The 23,903-nt window shown below is 45.9% G+C and overlaps 1 protein-coding gene and 2 pseudogenes across 9 annotated transcripts in view; 2 read left to right on the top strand and 1 right to left on the bottom strand.

The window, feature by feature from the left end:
- Nucleotides 1–8,657, top strand: part of CDH1 (cadherin 1) — a 91,351-nt gene extending 82,694 nt beyond the window's left edge. For 6 of the 9 annotated variants that reach the window (XM_036346378.1, XM_036346382.1, XM_036346383.1 and 3 more), the window contains 5 exons: nt 1,919–2,143; nt 2,468–2,698; nt 5,103–5,233; nt 6,110–6,253; nt 7,017–8,657. In XM_036346378.1, coding sequence (XP_036202271.1) covers nt 1,919–2,143; nt 2,468–2,698; nt 5,103–5,233; nt 6,110–6,253; nt 7,017–7,226 — 941 coding nt within the window. In that variant the 3' untranslated portion in view covers nt 7,227–8,657. Of the gene's footprint in view, nt 1–1,918; nt 2,144–2,467; nt 2,699–4,261; nt 4,358–5,102; nt 5,235–6,109; nt 6,254–6,728; nt 6,911–7,016 lie in introns of those variants that run through there. The other 3 variants (XR_004973652.1, XM_036346380.1, XM_036346379.1) reach the window with 3 other exon arrangements.
- On the bottom strand, nt 6,793–6,937 carry LOC118674876 (annotated as a pseudogene).
- A 3,678-nt stretch (nt 8,658–12,335) lies between the features above and the next one.
- On the top strand, nt 12,336–23,209 carry LOC118674504 (annotated as a pseudogene).
- The last annotated feature ends 694 nt before the right edge of the window (nt 23,210–23,903 follow it).

The following is a 23,903-nucleotide window of genomic DNA, read 5'->3' as shown; positions in this document are numbered from 1 at the left end:
GTCTAGAAGCACTCATAGACAGCCTATGAAGGGAGGAGCATAGCTGTTTTCCTAATTTGGCCAGAATGTGTTCATTCTAAATGATTCCTTAAAATGTTACTTTGTGCTTGCCTCAGTAGTTCTCAGTGTAGGTCTACGAGAAGAATGAAGTTTCATCAGAAAATCTATCAGCTCGTTAAAAAAAGTTTTCTTTAAAAAAATGTGATACATGCTCATTGTTAAAACAAGAAGATTCACATGATAAAGTAGAAAAAAAAAAATCTACCCACCGATGAAAGAATAACACACATAATGGAATATACACATAATGGAATATTATTCAACCTTAAAAAGGAAGGAAATCCATCACATATTGCAACATGGATGGACAGTGAGGACGTTATGCTAATTGAGATAAACCAGTCACACAAAGACAAATACTGTATAATTCCACTAATGTGAGGATTAAAGTCAAGTTCATAGAAACAGAGAGTAGAGTGGTGGTTACTAGGAACTGGAGGAGGAACCGGGAATTGTTTAATGGATACAGAGTTTCAGTTTTGCAAGGTGAAAAAGTTCTGTTTTACAACAAGGTGACTGTTGGACTGTATACTTAAAAAGATGGTAAATTTTATGCTATGTGGTTACTGTTTTTTTAACCACTAAAAAAAAAATGGTCAAAAGAAAAATAATCACTACAGTCTTGCCACCCAGGTATAACTATTTACAGGTTTGAGATAGAGTCCCCTGGGTTTTATTCCCCACCCCCTATAATATACTAATACTGATGATGATGATGATGATGATTCCTTGAGTAACTACTTTTTTTTTTACTACCATATGCTAGCCAGTGTATCAGGATATAAAAGAAATGCAAACAGAAGTGTGTAAGGCCTGGCTAGTGTAGCTCAGGCATTGTCCCATGCACCAAAAGCTTGCCGGTTCAATTTTGGTGGGGGCACATGCCCAGGTTGTGAGCTCGATCCCTGGTGGGGGGCATGCAGGAGGTAGCTGATCGATGTTGCTCTCTCACATCCATGCTTCTCTCTTTCTCTACCTTTCCGTTCCTCTCTCTCTAAAACTCAATAAAAAATATATTTTTTTAAAGAAGTGTGTATGAGCTTCCAAATCTATTTTGAAAATCTACTTGGAGCTATTTTACAAGGCTCAAACCCTTTGCTAATAACCTTAAAGCCATAGAAGTTTAGAAAAGGGAGAACTGGTGGGGGCAATGCAGACTTCTTAGAGTGGTGGAATTTAATGAATGAATAAAGATAGGTGAAGAGGAGGAAGGAGGGTGCTCTTGGTATGAGGAATCCTATAGAACAGTGATGGCTAGCCTTTTGAGCTCTGCGTGTCAGCATTTTGAAAAACCCTAACTTAACTCTGGTGCCATGTCACATATAGAAATTTTTTGATATTTGCAACCATAGTAAAACAAAGATTTATATTTTTGATATTTACTTTATATATTTAAATGCCGTTTAACAAAGAAAAATCAACCAAAAAAATGAGTTCGCGTGTCACCTCTGACACGCATGTCATAGGTTCGCCATCACTGCTATAGAATAAAAGGCTAATATGCAAATTGACCCCCTCTACCAGGAGTTTGACTAGGAGTTTGACCAGAGGGCGGGGCCAGCCAGCCTACCACCTGTGGCCCCTTCCCCAGCCGGCCCAACCCGATCTGCCCCCACCAGTGCGTGGATTCGTGCACCGGGCCTCTAGTAACTTGAATAATTGTTATCAAAATGGTGATTTAGCATGTCGGAGACCTGCCCAACCAGGAGTGAGGATGCCCTGGGATTGGCAGGATAGGAGGCTCTGTGGGCAGGTGACCCCTGAAGAGCCAGGACAAGCTTTGGGTTCAGTCTATGGGAGGCAGTAGGGATTCATCAATGTTCCCAAGCTGTGGTATATCCTATGTATTTCTTCTTAGGTTCTCCACTGGCTACTGGAACGGGAACCCTTCTCCTGGTCCTCTCCGATGTGAATGACAATGCCCCTGTACCAGAACCTCGATCTTTGGAATTCTGCCAGAGGGATCCACAGCCTCATGTCATCAACATCTTTGATCCAGATCTTCCCCCCAACACATCGCCCTTCACGGCAGAACTAACTCACGGGGCAAGTGTCAACTGGACCATTGAGTACAATGACCCAGGTGGGAACTCGCCTCTCATTTTGGAAACTTTGCTCTGACTTTCGTGCTTTCCCCACCCCCAACCCCCACCCCCACCCTCCCTTCCGAATTCCCTTCTCAACTTGCAGATGTCACCCCTTTCATTCGATGCTTGTTTCCTTGTCCCCTCTACATTTGAGGCCGCCACCAAACGCCCCCCTTCCCTGCTGGTTGACTCTGGAACATACTGCTCAGTAATCTCCAATCCAAGCAGCTTTGGAACATCTTGAGTTCCTTAATAATCTTACTCGACAGTAAACTTTTTTCTCTCCTGATCCCATCATTTATTTTTGTTGCTTCCTCTAGAACATGAATCTCTCATTATGAAGCCAAAGAAAACCTTAGAGTTGGGTGACTACAAAATAAACCTCAGGCTGGAGGATAACCAGAACAAAGACCAGGTGACCACCTTAGAAGTGTATGTGTGTGACTGCGAAGGGGCCGTCAGCAGCTGTAAGAGGAACGCAGCCATTGTCGAAGGTGGATTGCAGCTTCCTGCCATCCTGGGGATTCTTGGAGGCATCCTTGCTTTGCTAAGTAAGTACAGCTGACTTCTAAAATGGGGGAAGTTTATCACTTGCTGAACATTTCAGAGGTCAGAGGTCCAGGACTGGAAGGCCACCTGTTGTATTAACACATTGCGGACGGATCACGAGAATTCTTGTGTTTTCTGTTCTAAGGCTTGTGGCCAATCATGAGAATTCTTTAAAAAGATACTAGCTTGTAAGCACATGTAATAAATAACTTCAAAGTGCAATGGGTATTTACTTTTAAAGCGTGCCCTAAACATTTATGTAAAACGTTTTTTGTACTCGTTCAGTGGAAACTTATCTGGCCACTGGGTAAAGCTAGCAATAAAACTGCTGGTCCTCAGTGTGTTAAGTCAACAGGGGCCCAGTCCTTCTGTTTTACTGTTCTTTCAATCCATCAGGGTAGTACTTCTCAAGCTCATGGGCAGACAAATGACCTGTACCTCTTTGTTTGTTTGTTGTTGTTTTTTACCTGTGTCTCTCCGTAACATGACAGTTTTGATCCAGTAGGTTTGGGGCGGGGCCTCAGATTCAGCATTTCTAACCAGCTCCCACATGATGCTGGACATGGCAGGTCCTGAGACCAACTCAGGGCAGCAAGGCCTTGGGATGCTGTCCTCATCAGCATGGTCGGAGCCAGCCAGCTCACCTCCGCACATTCCATCCTAGAGGAGGGGTGATCGAGGAAGGGGAAGGGGCACATCTGGAAACTGCACACATCACCTTCACTCACACCCCCTTGGCCCAAACACAGCCACACCTGGAAGTCCCCACTCTAACTGGGTGACCATGTGCTCGATTAAAACTTAGCAGAGGGCAGGGGTGGAGTGTGGGGTGAACAGCGAGTATCAATGACTGAAAGAATGAAGGAGAAAAAGGACACTGGGAAAAATTTGGCGGTTTCTGCTGTAGTGTTTAAAACGGATACTATCTAACCCTAGCCCACCTAGGGTTGACACAGATGTTTTTACAGTTTCAAAAAAATCGATTTATTGTCCCACTTAATTCTACATTCTTGTATGTGCTCAGTCCCCCTGGGTAGTACTTCTCAGGGTAGTACCAGTCCCTCAGGCAGTAGCATTCTTGTATTGTTGCTTCTTGTATGTGCTCTGAGCAAGGATCAAAGCTGCAACCTTGGCATACGGGGACGATGCGCTACCCAGCTGAGCTACCCAGCCAGGGAGGAATCTGGTATTTCTTCCAGGGGATCTTCTTGTTCTAACAAGAACAAAGATAGCAGCCATCTTTCATTCTATGAAACACTATAATCAATTTTATGCCCATAATCAGCTAATTTTCCAGCCATATATTCTCCATCTGAATTATTATAAGAACAACCCAATATTTGTATCCAAATTTTCTGTATGCCTGGAACAGTGGGTGGACTGTCTTCCTCTTGCAAATAGTTTTGGGTATTTCGCCTTCGCACCTTTGGAACAATGTGCTTTCTTGCAAAATGCCTATCTTGTGGCTTTGAATCTTGCTGTGACACAGTATCTTCTATGTCTGAGCTATTTACAATAAACAGTTTTAAATTTTTATAACATTAAATGTTAGTTGTATATCTTAGAATTATCCCAAGATCAGATGAAAACCCTGGAAATTAAACAGCTTTTAAAGCTTGCTTGCATGATTTTATCTTAAGAGAAGATAAGGTATATACCAGGTGATTTTTAATAGTCTATGCCCCACCCCTATAATTGATTAACAATAATATGCATGTGTCAAATCACATTTAGGCTGGCCCCACCCTGCTCACAAAATTCCAGTGGCATCAGTTCGCTCAGAACCAGAGTCCTTCCAATGGTCCACATGTCCTGGCTACCCCTCTGACCTCCTCAACACTTCTTTCCCCCTCACTCATCCTGCTACAGCCACGCTGACCTCCCCTTCTTCTTTTTTTTTTTTAATATATTTTATTGATTTTTTACAGAGAGGAAGGGAGAGGGATAGAGAGTTAGAAACATCGATGAGAGAGAAACATCGACCAGCTGCCTCCTGCACACCCCCTACTGGGGATGTGCCCGCAACCCAGGTACATGCCCTTGACCAGAATCGAACCTGGGACCTTTCAGTCCGCAGGCCAGTGCTCTATCCACTGAGCCAAACCGGTTTGGCTGACCTCCCCTTCCTGAATCACACCATGCAAGGCCTTTACTGGTACCATGTCCACTGCTTGGAACACTTTCCCTCAGGCTTTGGAAAATAACCGATTGGTTTCAGATCCAGTTGTGAATTCAAGACCGCGCTTGAATTCACATACTGTCCGGTCTGCTGTAATGCGTATGTTACCTGCAGGGATGTGAGCATCGCCACGTGGGTTGTCTAACAGCCATCCGTCTGGTGTGCGAGACAGCGTGTGCTGACAGTCGCCGCGTATGGCCTTCTTGACCTCTGTCTTCCCCTTACAGTCCTGATTCTGCTGCTGCTGCTATTTGTCCGGAGGAGGCGGGTGGTCAAAGAGCCCTTACTGCCCCCAGAAGATGACACCCGGGACAACGTGTATTACTATGATGAAGAAGGAGGTGGGGAAGAGGACCAGGTGGGTTTTAAAAACTGTGGTAAAAATCTTAGTGGCAGTTTATTTGGAAGAAGCAGTGGTTAGAGGGCGGACATTGGAAATAGCTCTGTGTCATTTTGTCTATTATGTTTTTCTAAAGCCTTGCCCAAGAACATAGACATTGTCACTAGCCATCGTCATCCACACAACCTTGCTTACGTTTATCGAATGCGTACCGTTCTGCACTCAAGTTACTGAACAGAGGCACAGAGCAGTTAAGCAGCTTGCCCAAAGTCACACAGCTAGGAAGCACTAGAACCAGGCAGTCTGACTCCAGAGCCTACTCTCCTCGTTGCTGGTCTCAGGAAATGAACTTCATTCAAGTTAGCTTTGACAGGGAGCAGCTGATCTGGCTTCATATTTTTTCCCCTTGAGTTATTTTACCTATGCTAAATGAATTTTTTACTTTTTGTAGATATTAAATCTTTAGGTTTTCTTTCTTTGTCCTGACTTGGGGGTGGTCTTAACTTGCCTTACCCTGGAGTTTTATCAGAGAAGTTTTAAAAGTCTGTTTTTAGAAAGGGAAGCATCAGACCCATTACAGGTCCTGATAGGGTGGGAAGGGTGTGAATATTTGCTGAATAGTAATCTAATAATCATACCCTGTGAGAAGTTAATAAGGTACAGCCATCTCCATCTCTACCTGCAAGCGTTTCTCATAATCCTTTTGTGCTATATTTCCTTCCAATGCTGTTTTGGAGACTCTTTGGTTGAAAACTACCATTTCAGCTTACACTGGCACAGGCCTGTAAATCTGTAGTTGGCAGTGAAGGCATTATCCAGTACCATAACCTATAAACCAAACAGAACCCCGTTTCTGATTTACTCTTTGTTATACGTTTACCTTTTTCTCCAAAGGACTTTGACCTGAGCCAGTTGCACAGGGGCCTGGATGCTCGGCCGGAAGTGACTCGCAATGATGTGGCGCCAACCCTCCTGACTATGCCCCAGTATCGGCCCCGCCCTGCCAATCCCGATGAAATTGGAAACTTCATTGATGAAGTAAGTCAGCAAAGTCAAAAGCCAAGGCACAACTCATCTCTAAACTTAGAAAGGAGCCTTTGTGTCCGAAGTTGGAGAGAGTCTAGATTCTTTCCTTCGCCACATTGTCATCTTTCATGATCCCTGAGCCCTATTTTTGTGTGTCTCACCTGAATTTCAGAAATATCATTTCGAATGGATCTTAGTGAACTGGGAAGTCCATAAGGCAACACCAAGAATTACTTGAAATGACTGAATAGAATTAGAAATGAAATGAAAGAGATACAAAGTAGATCCTGTTTGGTTTCTGGGTGGCATGTGATGACCCAGGTCGATTGGTGCTTCTATCTTCCCTCCTTACCGTTTTCATTTTTAGGGGGGAAAATATTCTTCATATTTTCCCTTAACTTTGTTTTCATTAACATGCCATGTCTGTCTTCGGGGCAGTTTGTATAAATTTACCTTGCTGATGTTGATTGCTACTGGGGTTCTACAGGGTGATGGTTGCATTGTCATGTGGTCCACTTTGCTTGAGGCATCAAGAGAAGGCATCTTTTTTTTAATGTGCCTCAGGCATGAAACAGCTCTGGCCACCAAGACAGGCATCAAGCTAGGATGAACTAAGGACTGCATGTCTGCTCTGCCCCTGACTGATATAAGAGCAACACCACCAATCATGTGTCTCCTTGCCCATTGCCAGGGGGTAAGAGAAGGCATCTTGCCTAAGATGTCAGGTGTGTGGCTCCTTTCATTGAAAGATCCTGTTTTCTTCCTTCTTCTTTAGAATTTGAAGGCGGCCGACAGCGACCCCACGGCTCCCCCTTACGACTCTCTGCTCGTGTTTGATTACGAAGGAAGTGGTTCCGAAGCTGCTAGTCTGAGCTCCCTGAACTCCTCGGAGTCAGACCGAGACCAGGACTATGACTACCTGAATGAATGGGGCAATCGCTTCAAGAAGCTGGCAGATATGTATGGAGGTGGCGTGGATGATTAGGGGACTCAAGGCAGATGAGGGGAGATATGGGTCCCTATACTCGTGTGCTGGGAAATGTAGGAATAATTTTTCTGGAGGTCTTTCAGCTCCCCTTATGTGAGATGAATATCTGGGGAAGAGAGACTGATCAGTGATGCCGCTAGGGTAGTTATAATTTCCACTTTGTAGATCTAATCTGTGTGTTAGAAAGATTTTGACTTATTCCTTGAGTCCTTTCTTTCTGTCATCACTCTTTACAAGCTTGCAACTTGCAGATTTTTTTTTAAGGGCGTCTCTCATTTTTAAAAGGAAGGGGTGGGGTTGAATGCCCTATTGTTTTTATATACATAAAATTTAATTTTTAATTTTTTTTTATCCTATCACTGCACGGGTGTCCCATGTTCCAGTATCCACTCTCACTCCTCAATTCACGTTACCCCAGACAGGACTTCTGTGAGGCAGAAACTATTGGGCCCTTTTAGGGTAAGAGGCTGTGTCTTAGTCTGGCCATATTGTGACTGGGTATTGTATACTCTTAAGGTCTTAAACAGTTCTCTTTTTTCATCTCCTAAGTGTGTAACTTGAAATGGACATCTACCCATTTACTTGTTCTGAGTCAGAATGTTTGTTATGTGAATGTCCTTATGGGGTACTTTGGTTCTAAACAAGGAGACTTGATCAGAAACAGCGAGAGTTTTCAGGTGCCACTTAACTTTTAATGTTTATCACAAAAACTTAAAAGAGACTGAAGTATTTCGAGACTCAGAACAGTGCCGAAAAGTGTGGCAGCCAAAGAGAGAAGATGGCTTTTCACAGCTGGTGGAAAACATGAGAAGTGGGCTTGGAGATGGCAGGAGAAATTGTCGCGGAGCCTGGCCAATTTAGCAAACGGAGGCCGAGAATGGTTGAGATGTCTTTACCTCTAGCCCTGAAAATTCTGGAAAAAAACGGGAAGAATCTCAACATGTGTTTCCTACCCAGATCTCAAGACCATGGTCCATAGACTCCCCAAGTGCTTGCTTCTGTTGATGTCCACAGGAAGCAGTGGCTGATCTGGACACGTATGTCCCCAAATCTGAGAAAACAGAATATTAGGAACTCCAATTATTTTTCCTGGGGGTAAGGAGAACCTCGATTGAGGTCTTCTTTTAGTTGAGATGCGACTATCAAAAACATTTGACAACCACAGAAAATTGCTTACTGTCCATCAACTGTTTTTCGAAGGAAAAAATCATCCCTGCAACCACTTCTTGGAATTGTCTTGATTTTTAAAGCAATTTAAACTCTAATGTAGTTCTGTATATAGACAGTCACTATAGTTTTGAGTGTATACGTGTGCGGGTGCTGATAATTTCTATTTTCTTTGGGGATGGAAAAACAATTCAGGCTGATAAAACGTATTCCTAAATATTCATTTTTATAAATTTTATTAAAGAATTTTGTTAAATCATTGTCAAGCTTGTTTTATTTGATGGCACCTCAATTCCAGGCAACACAAATGATAGATGACCTCGGTCTAAACATGGAGAAAGCAGCTTATATTCAAATGACTTCCCCAGAGCTTTGTTTTTCTGTTGTGCGCAAAGTGGAAGAGAAACTGCATTTTCAAGGTCACGTTATTTGAAAAACACCTCTTCATGCCCTCGCTGATTTGGCTCAGTGGATAGAGCTATGGCCTGTAGACGGAAGGGTCCGGGGTTCTATTCCGGTCAAGGGCTGCGGGACTGATCGCCAGTAGGGGGCATGCAGGAGGCAGCCGATCAAGGATTCTCTCTCATCATTGATGTTTCTATCTCTCCCTCCCACTTCCTCTCTGAAATCAATAAAAATATTTTTTTTAAAGGTCCAAAATTATAAAAAGAAAAACATCTATTCATGTGCATGTTGTAAAACCCAATGCAATTCCTTTGGCAATGGGAGAGGACTGGGCTGAGCTGAGGGTAAGAAGTAGAGCTTCAAACAACATTCAGTCAGTCAGCAAAGTTAATATAGACCAGAGGTTCTCTAACAGGGTAGATGGTGGCCCCCTCCCCCAAGAGATATTTGGCAATTTCTGAATACGTTTTGGTTGTCATGACTGGGGTGGTGCTGCTAATGTCAAGTCAAGGCCAGGGAAGCTGCCAAACACCCTGCAATGCACAGGACAGCCCCGCAAACAAAGAATTATCAGGCCCCAAATGGCAATGGTGCCTCTGAGAAATCCTGGGATAGGTCTTTGACTTTTCCCTGCTGGAGGGGTATAACTTTTTAAACTACTCTTAAAATTTTTAAATTGTAAACTATATATAACATTTTATTATTTTTAGGTGTACAGTTAAGTTGCACTCTATACATTAACAGGGGTTTAATAATGGTGACATTGTTCACTAGGACAGTCCTTATTCTTAGGAGACAAATGATGAATCTAGGGGTAAAGTGTTAATGCTGTCTGGAAAGTAACAATTTGAGAAAAAAGCATATCAACAGACCGCAAAAGCAAACGTGAAAAATGTTCACAACGACTGCGCCTGTGTTCACTGTGTTATTCACAACAGTCAAAAGGTGGAAACAACCCAAATGTCCATCAGTGAATGAGTATATTAAAAAAAGGTGGCATACACATAACATGGAATATTATTCGGCCTTAAAAAGGAGAAAAATCCTGTTCTGGCTGGTGTGGTTCAGTGGGCTGGGCATCATCCTTTGCACCAGGCGGTTGCTGGTTTGATTCCTGGTCAAGGGCACATATCCCAGTTGTGAGCTTGATCCCTGGTAGGGGGCGTGCAGGAGGCAGTCAGTGGATCCATGTTGTGCTCTCACATCCATGTTTCTTGCGTCCTCTTCTTCCTCTCCTGAAAAATCAATAAACTATTCTTAAAAAAAAAAAATCCTGACATATGCTACAATGTGAATACTTATACCACTGAACAGTTTACTTTAGAAAGGTTGATTTTATGTTATGCATATCTTACTGTAATAAAAAGAAGTTTAGCCCTGACCGGTTTGGCTCAGTGGATAGAGCGTCGGCCTGAGGACTGAAGGGTCCCAGGTTCGATTCCGGTCAGGGGCATGTACCTTGGTTGCAGGCACATCCCTGGTGGGGTGTGTGCAGGAGGCAGCTGATCGATGTTTCTCTCTCATCGATGTTTCTGACTCTCTGTCCCTCTCCCTTCCTCTCTGTAAAAAATCAATAAAATATATTTAAAAAAAAAAAAGTTTGACATGGGATATAAAATGGTTGCATAACATTGTGAATGTACTTATTGCCACTGAATCATACACTTAAAAGTGGTAAATTTCATATCTTACAGTGATAAAATATAGGGGAAAATATGATAAAGACAAATAAAATGGTTCTCCCACGAATAAAATAGAACTGTTTACAGAGTACCTACCATAAGCAAGAGGCTGTACCAGCAAGGAAATGTAACTTCTGAAAAAGACTACTGTGGAAAGCGGCTACAGTGTTTGGACAGGTTCAAGCCTTGGACTAATGAGAGAGCACAGTCCTCTCATTGCCACGTGCAGAGCCCTCCCAGCACAATTACAGCCAACAGCTATAGCTGTAAGCTTGAACCTATGGTCCGAACACGTGCCTGAGTGACGTGGGCTTGATAAGAGTTCAGGTGCGTGTAACTGAGTAGGATCGAAACCCACGAGAATGTTGTAAACATCTTGACCACACCCTTCCTTTGTCTCGTGGAATCAGGCTATAAAATAAAGATACGGCTTGTAGTCCGTGGCGCTGTCGCCAGCTCTCCATCAGAGAGGACAGCGTTCCACCCAGACCCAGCTTTCATTCTCTTGTCTGTCTTTTCTCAATCCTTCACCGCCCCCTCTCAGGGTCACCGAACCTGGCTGAGCTGGCGCGGCACATATGGCGCCCCATGTGGGGCTGAGTATGCCATGGCCGGGCTGGCTCGCCACAGACTACTGAGAAGGTAGCAGGCCCAGCCAGGAGCCTGGAGAACCGTGCCTCCGTTTCCCTCCTGCTGGTTCTGTACCTCCTGCCAAGGTGGTACGTGGAGAAGACGGGAGCCGTCCTGCCCCGAGTTCAAATTCTGGTTCCGTGCTTTAGTATTCAACCTTCCCCTCTCCTGATCTCCAATAGGAAGGTAACTGTTTCTACTTCATAGGCTGTGAAGCTAGGTGAGCTGAAATGTCTAAAGCTTTTAGAAGAGTGCCTGGCTCACGGTAGTGCCTTTCTTCCTATTGTCGAATAAGGGGCACAGCAAGGGAGTTTTGAGTAGAGGAAATCATGTAAGCAGAAGCAGCATGATAGAAAAAACCAAGCCGGACTGGATTCAGTGGGTCAGATAAACTACTGAAGTGTGCTGAGCAGAACTATGTGACCCAAAGTGGTGTTCCGTGAAGGTGCATCTGTTTGCAGGGTTGATGAACTGGCCTGGGGAGGGGAAGAGACAGCAAAGAGCCTCTGAATTTTGAGTTGAAATAGAGATAAAGGGATCCAGAATATAGCACTAATGAAGACGTGTTCGTTTCCCCCCTAAACTCCCCTTATCTGCCTAAAAGCAGAGGCTCCCAAAAGAATTCAACAGCCCTAAATCTCCCCAGGAGTTTCACAACCAGGGAGGGTAGAGATTAGCACCACTGGGATAGGAAATCACCAACAGAGATTGTCACAAAACTATCATATCTTCCATTTATTCATTTATTTTTCCTCGAAGTCACTTGTTTTCCCTTCACTGCCCTTTCTCTCCCTGCCCTTTCCCTATTAAGATAGCACCCCAGGCAGCTCCCGGGGGCGGGCGCGCCGTGTCTGCGGTTCGGTTCTCGACGGCGGCGCGGGCCGGGCCGCCTGGATCCGCGCTCCCTGCCTCTCAGCGGGCGGCCGGCCGACGGGCTCCCCTCAGCCCCGGGCCTCAGGGCGGGCGCGGCGAGGCCGCCGGGGCGCTTCTTTCGGGGGTCGGAGCCGCGAGGTGTCGGGCGCCGCGGGGCTCCCGGCGGGGAGAGCGCGAATCTCCTCCCCGGCGTTTTCCGGAAGCGCGGCCGGCGAGCGGGCGATGTGAGGGCGGCCGGGCGCCTGGGGAGGGCATGTTCGGCGGGGCGTCCGCGGCGCCCCCAACCCAGCGCCCCCTCCGCCGCCGCCCCGGGATAAAAGCGGCGGCCGCGCTTCCTGACGTGACACCCGCGCTCCCGCCGTCCGCCCGTCCGCGCGCCCGGGCGGCGATGACACGGCGCTGGCGGTGGCCGCGAGGCGCCGGGTGGGCCGTTGGCTGACCGTTTGCTGACCGGAGAGCGGCCGCCGCCAGCATGGGCTGCGCCCCGAGCATCCACATTACCGAGACCCAGACCGTGTACCCGGGCGCCCGGGAGGCCGAGGACGCGCAGGACCCCGCGGCGCTGCTGCCCCCGCCAGGCTGGCCGGGCGCCCTGCTGCGTCCGGAGCCCGAAGCCGTGGCCACCACCAGCGGCGCCCTCCCCGCGGACCCCCCTCAACCTTGCGACTCGAAGAGACCAACATCTCACGTGCATTTTGGCCCCATGAGGTTTCTTGCAGATCAACTCCAGGTACTGTTAGCGTTTATCAAAGACGATAGCCAGTGTGAAGGATTCCGTAAGGCGTGCGAAGAAGCAGGGTTCAAGTGCACGGTGGCCCTGGAGGTCCAGGCTGTCCTGACCTGTTTCCTGGCTGCAAATCACGACATCATCATCATCGACCACAGAACCCCCCAGCAGCTGGACGCCCTGACGCTGTGCAGGTCTATTCGAGCAACAAAAGTTTCAGAAAAACAGTTATCGTTGGGGTAGTACGCAGGCGGGATGGAGAAGAGCCTGTGATGCCCCTCAGTAGTGCCGGCTTTACGAGGAGGTACGTGGAGAACCCCAGCCTCCTGGCCTGTTCCGCGGAGCTGCTGCAGCTGGAGTTTGGAGAGGTGGAGTCACAGCTGAAACTCAGGGCTTGTAATTCAGTATTCACGGCACTAGAGAAACGCCAGGAGGCCATTAAGATCACGAGTGAGGACAACTACATACAGTATGTAAATCCAGCATTTGAAACAACAGTGGGCTATGCGTCGGGTGAATTATTAGGGAAGGAGTTAGCAAAAATGCCTGTACATAAGAAAAAGGCTGACTTATTCAGTATACTATAAACTCATGCATGAAGATGGGCAAGGAGTGGCAAGGCGTTTACCACGCCAAAAACGGAGATAATGTACCACAAAATGTGAAGATAATACCTGTCATTGGACGGGGAGGAAAAATTAGACACTATGTGTCCATCGAACGGCAACAGTAAGGCTGAGAAGATAACGGAATCTGTTCATTCTGACACTCCCACAGATAATCCATCAGGTAAACGTAAAGACAAGAGGAAAAGCTCCATGGACGTCAGGAGTGTTGCCTCACGAGCAAGCGAAGTGGCCAGCCAGAGGCCACACTCCTCCATGGCCCGGATCCACTCCATGACCATCGAGGCGCCCATCACCAAGGTGATCAATATCATCAATGCTGCCCAGGAGAACAGTTCCATGCCTGTGACGGAAGCCTTAGACCGCGTCCTGGAAATTCTGAGAACCTCGGAGCTGTATTCACCACAGTTCCGGGCGAAGGAAGAGGATCCTCACACCAAGGACCTCATTGGGGGCCTGATGTCTAACCATTTTCGAAGACTATCTGGGAATGAGTATACTCTCTCAACAAAAAACCTGCATCAAGTTTCGGACAGCTTACTCACCTCCGAGTCCCTTCACTGCCGGGGTCCAACCCCAGCAGGTCCAGGGGTTCCCAAAGGCGTAGACGGAGTCGGCGAAGAAGGAAGGACACGGAGACAGTGTTCAGTTGATCAGCAGCCTAGCCAGGATCTCCAGCCAGGATCTCCAGCCAAGTTCTGGTCTGGATCTCCAGCGAAGTTCTGCCGTTTATTGTCTTGTTACATCCGTATTTATCCCAGTTGATTTTAATCCTGTCAATTTCTATTACAAAGGTTAGGGCATTTCTTATCTCCATTCCAGGGAGTAAAGATTATGTAGCTTAAGCATGATTGTTTGTAGTGATTAACTACCCGCCTGGCACTTAGTTAAGGAGTTTCATCCCCTCCCTGACTTCAGGGAAAAATTCCTACCTGGGGAAACAACCTTTCTAGGAGAGGCATCCCCTCCCTGACTTCAGGGAAAAATTCCTACCTGGGGAAACAAGCTTTCTCGGAGAGGTGACCTTGGTTAAAACACACAGCGCTAAGGGGAGCAAACATATTAAGAACAGTATGCTATATACGCCAGGTCCCTTGAAACATATGCTGTGCAGATGTTTCTTTCCTGCAGCGGACTGTGTCAAGCAGCAAGGATGGACCGGCTTCCGGCAAATTCCCCCTTTTTTATTTTTTAAATGATAGCGCATGCAAATCAGTGGCCACCTCTCAGATTGGGCCATTTAAGTCTCGGAAGAAGAGTGGCAAGCAATGATAGTGAGCATAGCTATAAACATAGTGGATGGAGCGCAGAAGGAGCCCCATTCCTGTAGAAGGTTGCCAGCCTCTTCAGTCAAGGGATTTCAGCTGTCCTCAAGTTGTTGGTTTGGTTGTCTTTGTTGGTCTGGCTAGCGGGCGGCGTCACTGGCGACAGGCTTCCCGAAGCGTCAGCAAGTTGAAGGGCTGCATCAAAGGGTCCATCAGGGCCGTGGTTGATGGTGGTGTCGATGTCCGAGGAGGAGTAAGCTGTGCCCTCTGGATCCAGCTGATATGGAAAATGGAGGGTAGTAGAAAAAGAAGAGAAAGCAAAAGAACTACAAGGCATGGAAGTGTTTAGAAAAAAGAGGGAGAAGAAAGGGAAGAATGCAGCATGCTGACACAGCCCTTTCCTTCAGCTTCCCCTTTCCCTGTGGTCCCAGGTAGAAATGGGAAACAAGTCCTGTTGCAGTGAGAGGGCAGCCTGCTATTAGCCAGTCTCTGTCTTTACCTGGGTCCCGATCTGAGCTGGGCATGGGAAGCAGGAAGCAGCCATGGGGACAGGAGACCTTCCTCAGAAGGGCCGAGTGTTCAAGCCCCTGCACCATTGGGGAGGGGGGTCTGTGCCCCACCTTTGTTGCACCCCAAGTTTTCTCCTACTGGCCCCTGACTGTGCCTGTCTTAGGTTGCCCCACCCTGTGGAGTCTTACCCGTCGTTGACTACCAGCCATCTCTGGGCCAAGTAGGGTGATGTGAGGTTCAGTTTTGTCTCCTTGATAGCCTATGTCCCTCTGGCCTCCATGCCCAGCAACTGCCTTGGGATCCCCTTGCCTGCTGGCGGGGCTCTGGCATTGATCATAGGGAACTCAGGTTTCTTCTCTACAGAGGTCCCAGCTTACGCCATTGGGCCAGAGACAGATCCATGGTACCAGCCACCATGCGGCTTCAACCTCAGCATGAACAGAGAGCTCAGGCAACAGCTATGGGCAATTGGATTGTAAGAAGAGGGTCCCTCTTGACACAAGGGTAAGAGGGGCCAATACAGGACAAAGGAGAGTCCTGGAACAGGGCTTTCTCAGCCCAGGATTTCAGGTTCTTGGCCCAAGACAACTCCATGTATGGGGCATATACCAAACACCCCTAGTCACGGCATAAAAGGGAGATGCCCTTCCTGGAACAGTAGGGTAGGGAGATTCTAGAAAAAGCTGTGTTCAGGAAAGAAGGAGAAAGGCCAAAGAACCAGCAAACAAGTAGTTAGATTTTAAAAAAAGGAAAAAGGAAAGGAGATGTGAGGCAAAGCTGGGACATGTGGAAAGACAAAACGGAGGCACATGTGATCCTCCCAATGGACAGATTGTTCCAGCTCAGGGCTGCACATCTGCTGCAGACGGGCACTGGTCAGGTGTGCTATGATGAGGCAGAGATGGCGGGCGGTGAGACATAAGGTCGGACTAGACGGTCTGGAATCCACACAGGTGAGTCTGCGTCCTGTGGAAATATACAAGCATATCCTCTCCCCTGGGTTAAAAGTACATCAGGTCCCTTCCAGGCTCCTGTAAGCAAGTCTCTCCATTTGACGAGGGCTTTAGGTTTAGTTAGATCAGGGTTCCAATGCCTGTACATCGGGGAATTTCCCTCAGAATCTACATTTAGTATATTAATTACAAATTGAGCATGTTGTAGAACATGATGAGGAGAGGAATATTTAAACTCATTTTCTTGTAATTTTTTAATTTGTGTTTTTAAAGTTTGGTGAGCCCTTTCTACTATTGCTTGGCCTTGAGGATTGTAGGGTATTCCTGTAGTATGTGCGATGCCGAATGTAGAGCATAAGTTTTTAAAAGCTCTAGAGGTATAGGCAGGCCCATTGTCAGTTTTAAGTGCCCTTGGTATTCCTAGGTAGGAAAAGCATTGGAATAGATGTTGACTTACATCTTTAAAGGCTTCTCCTGTACGTGCAGAAGCAAGGATAACATGAGAAAAGGTATCAATACAAACATGCACATAGCAAAGTTTGCCAAAAGATGGGACATGAGTAATATCCATCTGCCATAAGTCACAGGGTCTAAGTCCTCTTGGATTAACTCCAGTAGCAGGGCTAGGAAAATGAGTAGGACAATGGCCGCAGTCACGCACAATACTTCGAGCAGCTTCTCTAGATATGCGATAATATAGACGGAGAGCAGAAGCATTTTGATGGTGAATGGCATGAGACCGCCGGGCTTCTTCTAGAGCTGTACAAACTACTGGGCGAGTTAGTAAATCCGCCTGATAATTTCCTTCGCTTAAGGGTCCTGGTAGGCAGGAATGAGCTCTAATATGTCCAATATAGAAAGCCTTTTCTCGTTTGTGAATGCAAGTTTGTAGCTGAGTTAACAAAGAGAAAATGGCTGTTCTTCCTTGTGGGAGAGAGGCGGTCTCAATATGAGGAAATAATTTAACTATATATTGAGAGTCAGTGTACAAGTTAAAGGGAACCTGTTGCAATTGTTCAAAAGCATAAATGACTGCCAAAAGCTCTGTTCTCTGAGCTGACGTCTCTAGAGTTTGTTGAACATGGGTTATTGAGTCAATGATTGTTACTGCCCTACCATTAGAGGAACCATCTGTGAATACTAAGGAGGCAGGAGGTGATAATGGTTCTTTTGAACATTTAATAGGAAATATAAACGGATGTAGGGAGAGAAATTGCAATATAGGTGATCTTGGCAAATGATGTAAAATTTGTCCTGGGAAGTTACCTATAGCTATTTGCCACTCTTCTTCAAATTGTAATAGTGTGTCTAATTGTTCTCTTTTATAAGGTATTATTATCTCAGTAACTTCTCTTCCAAAGAGTTCGATACTGCGACGTCTACCTTTGATAATGAGAGTGGCCACTAGGGAGGGATAGGGTGGTACAATCTTCCTAGGAGTGACAGGTAAATGTATCCATTCTAATGGTCCTTCCTGCCACAAGCATCCTGTAGGAGTATATTTAGTGGCTAGAATAATTAAGGCCCAAGATTTGGAATAATCTAGATACTGTAGTTGCTGTTTATTGATGGCCTGTTCTATTTTTGCTATAGCCTTTTCTCCTTCTACAGTTAATTGTCGGGGAGACTTAGGGTTAGAATCTCCCTTTAAAATGTCAAATAGAGGTTTTAAGTCAAGAGTGGTTATTTTTAGATATGGCCTGACCCAGTTGATATCACCTAATAGTTTCTGATAATCATTCAATGTGTTTAAATGATCTTTTCTTAATTGTAGAGGCTGATGGGTGATAGTAGAGGTATGTAATATTCTGCCTAAGTATGAAAAAGAAGGTTCAGTCTGAATCTTTTCTGGGGCTATTTTTAGACCATGTTCTTCTAAAGCAAGGATGGTCTGAGTAAGAATTTCCTGTAAAGTAGCCCGATCTTTATGAGCTAGTAAAATATCATCCATATAATGAATAAGATATAGATCTGAAAATTTCTTTCTAATAACTTGCAATGCCTGATCTACAAACTTTTGACATAATGTAGGACTATTTTTCATCCCTTGTGGGAGAACCTTCCATTGGTATCTCTGATAAGGCTGTTTAAAGTTTTCTGATGGTATGCTGAATGCGAATCTTTGACAATCAGCTGGGTGAAGAGGTATAGTGAAAAAACAATCCTGTAAGTCAATAACAACAACACAATACTCCTGTGGAATTGCCACAGGGGAGGGCAATCCAGGTTGTAAGGAGCCCATATCTTCCATGGTGGCATTTATGGCTCTTAGATCTTGCAAAAGTCTCCACTTGCCTGATTTCTTTCTTATTACAAATATGGGTGTGTTCCAGGGACTATTTGATGGCTCTATATGTCCCTCTGCTAATTGCTGATCAATTAATTGTCGGGCTGCTGATATTTTCTCAGATGTTAAGGGCCATTGCTCAACCCATACTGGTTGTGACGATTTCCAGACTATGGGATCAGCAGTCCTAAGGGCAATGGCCCCAATTACAGATCCTGTCGAGGAGTGTGAGGTATTACTTTCCTTTCCTAATCCCTTTCCTGGATTAAATCTCGTGTCTAGCATCTGTGATGTTACTCTATCACTGGGGCTATATAATACAACTCCCATTTGAGACAAGATATCTCTTCCCCATAATGTAAAGGGGATAGTCGTAATTACATAGGGACAGAATGTTCCTGAATGTTGATCTTCATCAGCCCAAGTTAGAATCTGAGAACTCTTTTTTACATTAGATGCCTTGCCTAGTCCTACTAGGGAAGTGGAGGTGGTGTGCGTGGGCCATGAAGAGGGCCAATCCTTCCCTGCTATGCAGGAAACATCTGCTCCTGTATCCAATAGACCTTCAATTGGTTTTCCCTGAATTTGTAAAATTTTTGTAGGTCTAGTAGCATGGATTTCTTGTATCCAAAATGCTGCATCACTAGATCCAAAGCCTCTGGCCCCTCTAGCTTCCTGGGTAACAGCTGTCCCTATTTTATGTATTGGTAACAGGATTAATTGGGCAATTCTCTGGTTGGGCTGAATCTGTATAGTTGTGGTGGGTGGGGAAAGTAAAATCTGTATTTCTCCTGTGTAGTCTGCATCAACAACTCCTGGGATGACTAAGATCCCCTGTAACGAGGTGGAGCTCCGTCCTAATATTAAACCTACGGTTCCCTCAGGCAGCGGCCCAGACACTCCTGTAGGAATGGCTGCTACTGGCGAGTCTGGGGTTAATACTGCATGGGTGGTTGAGTGGAGGTCCAATCCTGCACTGCCTGGGGTTGCCCTGAAGAGGTCACTGACTGATCGAAATTTGCAAAGGGGTTGAAGGTTGATGCCCCTATTATTGCAGGGGCCCGGGGCTGGCCCCTTCTCAAGTTTCCCGATTGAGGTGATGGGATATAACCTCCTTGGGAGCTATTTGTAGAGTTTAAAGGCCGACCATTTTTATGGTATTTTGATCTACATTCCTTTGCCCAATGGAATCCTTTCTGACATCGGGGACAAACGGTTTTTGGAGGATTAATATTATTCCCTAATGTATTTCCAGGCTGTCGAGGAGCTTGCCATCTGGCCTGAGTATTATTATTTTTATTTGGGCATTCTCTGCTAAAGTGCCCAGATAAGCCACAAGAGTAGCAGTTCATATTTCTTTTATTACCTGTAGTATTGCTGGCTTGTCCTATAGCCTGTACATATTGAGGGTATGTCTCCCCTTTGAGAGCTGCAGCTATAGCTACACCCTGTATAAATGCTGGACTTACATCAGCACACTGTTTTATAAAATCATTTATAGTTCCTGTTCTGCGAATCGGCCTTAATAAAGCCTGACAGGTATTATTAGCATTTTCAAAAGCCAGTTGTTTGATTAGGATATCGGCTGCCTCTTTGTTATTGATTACTCTCTTGACTGCCTGCATGAGGCGAGAAAGGAAATCCTGATATGGTTCCTCGACCTTCTGTTTAACCTCTGTAAGGGTGGTGGTTTTTCCCGCTGTATAAGGTAGGGATTTCCAGGCACTTACTGCACAACTGGTTACTTTGGTAAGTGCCTCTGTGGGCATATTCATTTGCTCCTCAGCCGTGTTAAAATCACCTTCTCCTAATATCATGTCTAGGGTTATTCTTTTTCTGGTTTTTTCGCTAGTGGCTACAGCTTTCTTAGCAAGATCTTCATATTCAGTTTTCCATAATAAGTAATCGCCTCCTGAGAGACAGGATTTACAAACCTGTGACCAATCATAAGGAGTCATCCATTTACTGGCTAGGGTTTCTACCAAGGTTTGTGTGTAAGGAGCTAGAGGTCCATATTCAGAGCAGGCCAATTTTAATTCTTTAAGTACTTTGTAAGGTATAGGCTCCAAGGTGGGGTTTCTATTCCCACCAGACTCATTCTCATATGTAACTGGGAAGCAGAGTGAGAATTCAAGATCTCCATTAGCTTCAGCTTCTCTTATCGCCCTTTGAAATTTAGACATGGAGCTCATAGGAGCCACAGGACCTGGTTTAGGCTTCCTTTCTAATTTGGGGAGCCTGTTTTGAATGGGAGGGCCATTCTCCTCTCTACTGACTGGAAAGGAACAATGGTCATGTTTATGATATTTATTCTCCTCCCGATCAGTAGGCATAGCTAAATTGCTTTTAGATTGAGCTGAAGACAATGATGATGTGTCCTCTCTGGGTGGAGCCGAGGGACTATTTAAATTTTGAGAAAGTTCAACCGTTTTTGCCTCTGGTGCCAAGGTGTCACAGATTGACTCCCAGAGGGAAAAGAAACATGGCAGGACCTTGTCAGATTCATGGTGTTTCTTTAATTGCTTTCCTACTTCAACCCAAGTTTTTAAATTAACAGTTCCTTCCTCTGGAAGCCATTGACATACTTCTTCTATAAAACTTTCTGTCTCACTGGGAAAAACCTCAACTCCAATTCTGCTAGTAAGCATATGCGTTAAAAGATTAATACAGAGTCTTTTTTCTTTAGACTCAGTATGACCCATCTTGTCAATCTAAGTTCTGTACTAACTACCCGCTTACCCTACTTATTCTCTATGGGGGGGGGGGGGTCTGCAGCACCCTACGGTGCAGTCCTATCCGTCCCAAGTATGGGGGGACTTACCTAAGGGAACCCTGTTCGGGCGCCAGATGCCGGGGTCCAACCCCAGCAGGTCCAGGGGTTCCCAAAGGTGTGGATGGAGTCGGCGAAGAAGGAAGGACACGGAGACAGTGTTCAGTTGATCAGCAGCCTAGCCAGGATCTCCAGCCAGGATCTCCAGCCAAGTTCTGGTCTGGATCTCCAGCGAAGTTCTGCCGTTTATTGTCTTGTTACATCCGTATTTATCCCAGTTGATTTTAATCCTGTCAATTTCTATTACAAAGGTTAGGGCATTTCTTATCTCCATTCCAGGGAGTAAAGATTATGTAGCTTAAGCATGATTGTTTGTAGTGATTAACTACCCGCCTGGCACTTAGTTAAGGAGTTTCATCCCCTCCCTGACTTCAGGGAAAAATTCCTACCTGGGGAAACAACCTTTCTAGGAGAGGCATCCCCTCCCTGACTTCAGGGAAAAATTCCTACCTGGGGAAACAAGCTTTCTCGGAGAGGTGACCTTGGTTAAAACACACAGCGCTAAGGGGAGCAAACATATTAAGAACAGTATGCTATATACGCCAGGTCCCTTGAAACATATGCTGTGCAGATGTTTCTTTCCTGCAGCGGACTGTGTCAAGCAGCAAGGATGGACCGGCTTCCGGCACTTCACGATATCCCACCGTGACTAGCCGAGGCCATGGAAAACGATGACGACTGAGACTTTAATGTGTTTGAACTGGAGACTGCCACTCAGAAAAGGCCTTTGACTTTTCTTGGTCTCAAAATCTTCGCTGGCTTTGGGGTCTGTGAATTCTTGAAGTGCTCGGAGACGACGCTGCGGCTGTGGCTGCAGACTAGGGAAGCCAACTCCCACTCCTCCAACCCCTACCACAACTCCACCCACGCTGCCGACATGCCGCACGCCACTGCCTACTTCCTCTGCCAGGAGAGGATCAAGCAAGCCTTAGACTCAGTGGACGAGGCCGCCGCCCTCATCGCAGCCGCCATCCACGACCTGGACCACCTGGGGAGGACCAACCTCTTCCTGTGCAACGCGGGCAGCGCGCTGGCCGTGCTGTACAACGACTGTGCCGTGTTGGAGAGCCACCACGCGGCCCTGGCCTTCCAGCTGGCCGCCAAGGAGGACAACAGCAACATCTTCAAGAACGTGGAGAGGAATGACTACCGGACGCTGCGCCAGGCCATCATCGACATGGTCTTGGCCACGGAGATGACCAGGCACTTCGAGCACATCAATAAGTTTGTCAACAGCGTCGTCAAGCCCTGGGCGGAGCTGGAGGAAAGCGAGGGGAGTGAGCCAAACCCCTGTGACGTAGACACGATGCTCCGGTCTCCAGAGAACCGGACTCTGATCAAGCAGATGATGATCAAGTGCGTGGACGTGTCCAACCCCTGCCGGCCCTTGGAGCAGTGCATCGAGTGGGCTGCACGCGTCTCGGAGGAATATTTTTCTCAGACCGAAGAAGAAGAAAAGCTGGACTTACCTGTGGTGATGCCAGCTTTTGACCGAAAACAACCTGCAGCATCCCCAAGTCCCAGATCTCCTTCATCGACTACTTCGTCACAGACATGTACCATGCTTGGGACGACTTTGTAGACCTACCGGAGTTACTGCAGCATCTGGACAACAATTTTAAATACTGGAAAGGACTCGACGAAATGAAGCTGCGGGGCGTCCGACCACCTCTGGAACCAAAATAGAGAAGACTCCTTCTGTCTGAAACTGGACCCCTGAAACTGCTCTACTCGCCTGATGTACTTTGCCAGTGATTCTACAAATTAAAAGAAATTAGGACTGAACACCCTTTCATAAAATTTTATTAATGACTTTTTCCAGAAGTTTGCCTTATTTTGTAGTGTTTATACCAAATATTGTCATAGAAACATAGCAAACAGAATATTTACTAAATTGACTTTTTAAAACCAATCTGTTTTTATTTTCATAGGTAATTTTTAATTCTAGATATTTATAACGGTTCTGTATCTTCACACTTTCAATAAATGTAGTACCATAAAAAATAAAAGCATACAAGCCCCCAATTCTAACCACCTCATCGAGGCACATTTTTCTGTGAATTCTTTAGGATGTGAATAAATATCTGGCTTTTCTCTTGCTTATCTGTCTTTCGTCAGTTTAAATCACAGGCCCCATATCCAAAACCTCAGTAGATAAAGTTCCTCTCAGACAGGGATCTGCTTGATGCTAAAGGGAGAGGTAATATAAAGGTAAAACCTTTCCTTTAAGATAAGTGAAAAGAAGCTTCAGTGATGTCTTTTGTGGAGTGGGTGGTGGGGGTTATCACAGAGACTAAGGTTTTTAGACCGATAGGGTAAGAATTTAGGGGTCAGTTATGAAAGATGGAATGCAACCACTCCACTTATCACATGTGGCGTTAGAAGGTAGAAACCCTTAACTTGCTGGGGTCTTTGTTGGCGATTCTGTTTCTGTAAATCAGTCATTGATAACTATTGGATACCAAAAGCCTTGTTAGTTCTGAGTTGACCAATTTTCTATCTGCTTCGTTAGGTCTCCCATTGTTTTTGAAAGGACAGAGCAGGACTGATGGCTGTGTCCTTAACCCCTCTTCCAAGAAAAAGCCGCAGGCTGTATCAGTTACTCAGCCTGCTCTTATCTGGGGGGGGGGACTAGCCCAAGGCCAAAAGTATGCTGGCCACCCCCGTCTTTGTGTAACCAGACCCTAGCTGCACCCTGCCCCCGACCCCAAGCCCTATA

The sequence above is a fragment of the Myotis myotis genome, unplaced genomic scaffold, assembly GCF_014108235.1.
Source record: "Myotis myotis isolate mMyoMyo1 unplaced genomic scaffold, mMyoMyo1.p scaffold_m19_p_19, whole genome shotgun sequence".
NCBI classification, from domain to species: domain Eukaryota; kingdom Metazoa; phylum Chordata; class Mammalia; order Chiroptera; family Vespertilionidae; genus Myotis; species Myotis myotis.
This window is presented reverse-complemented; position numbering and strand designations above follow the sequence as displayed.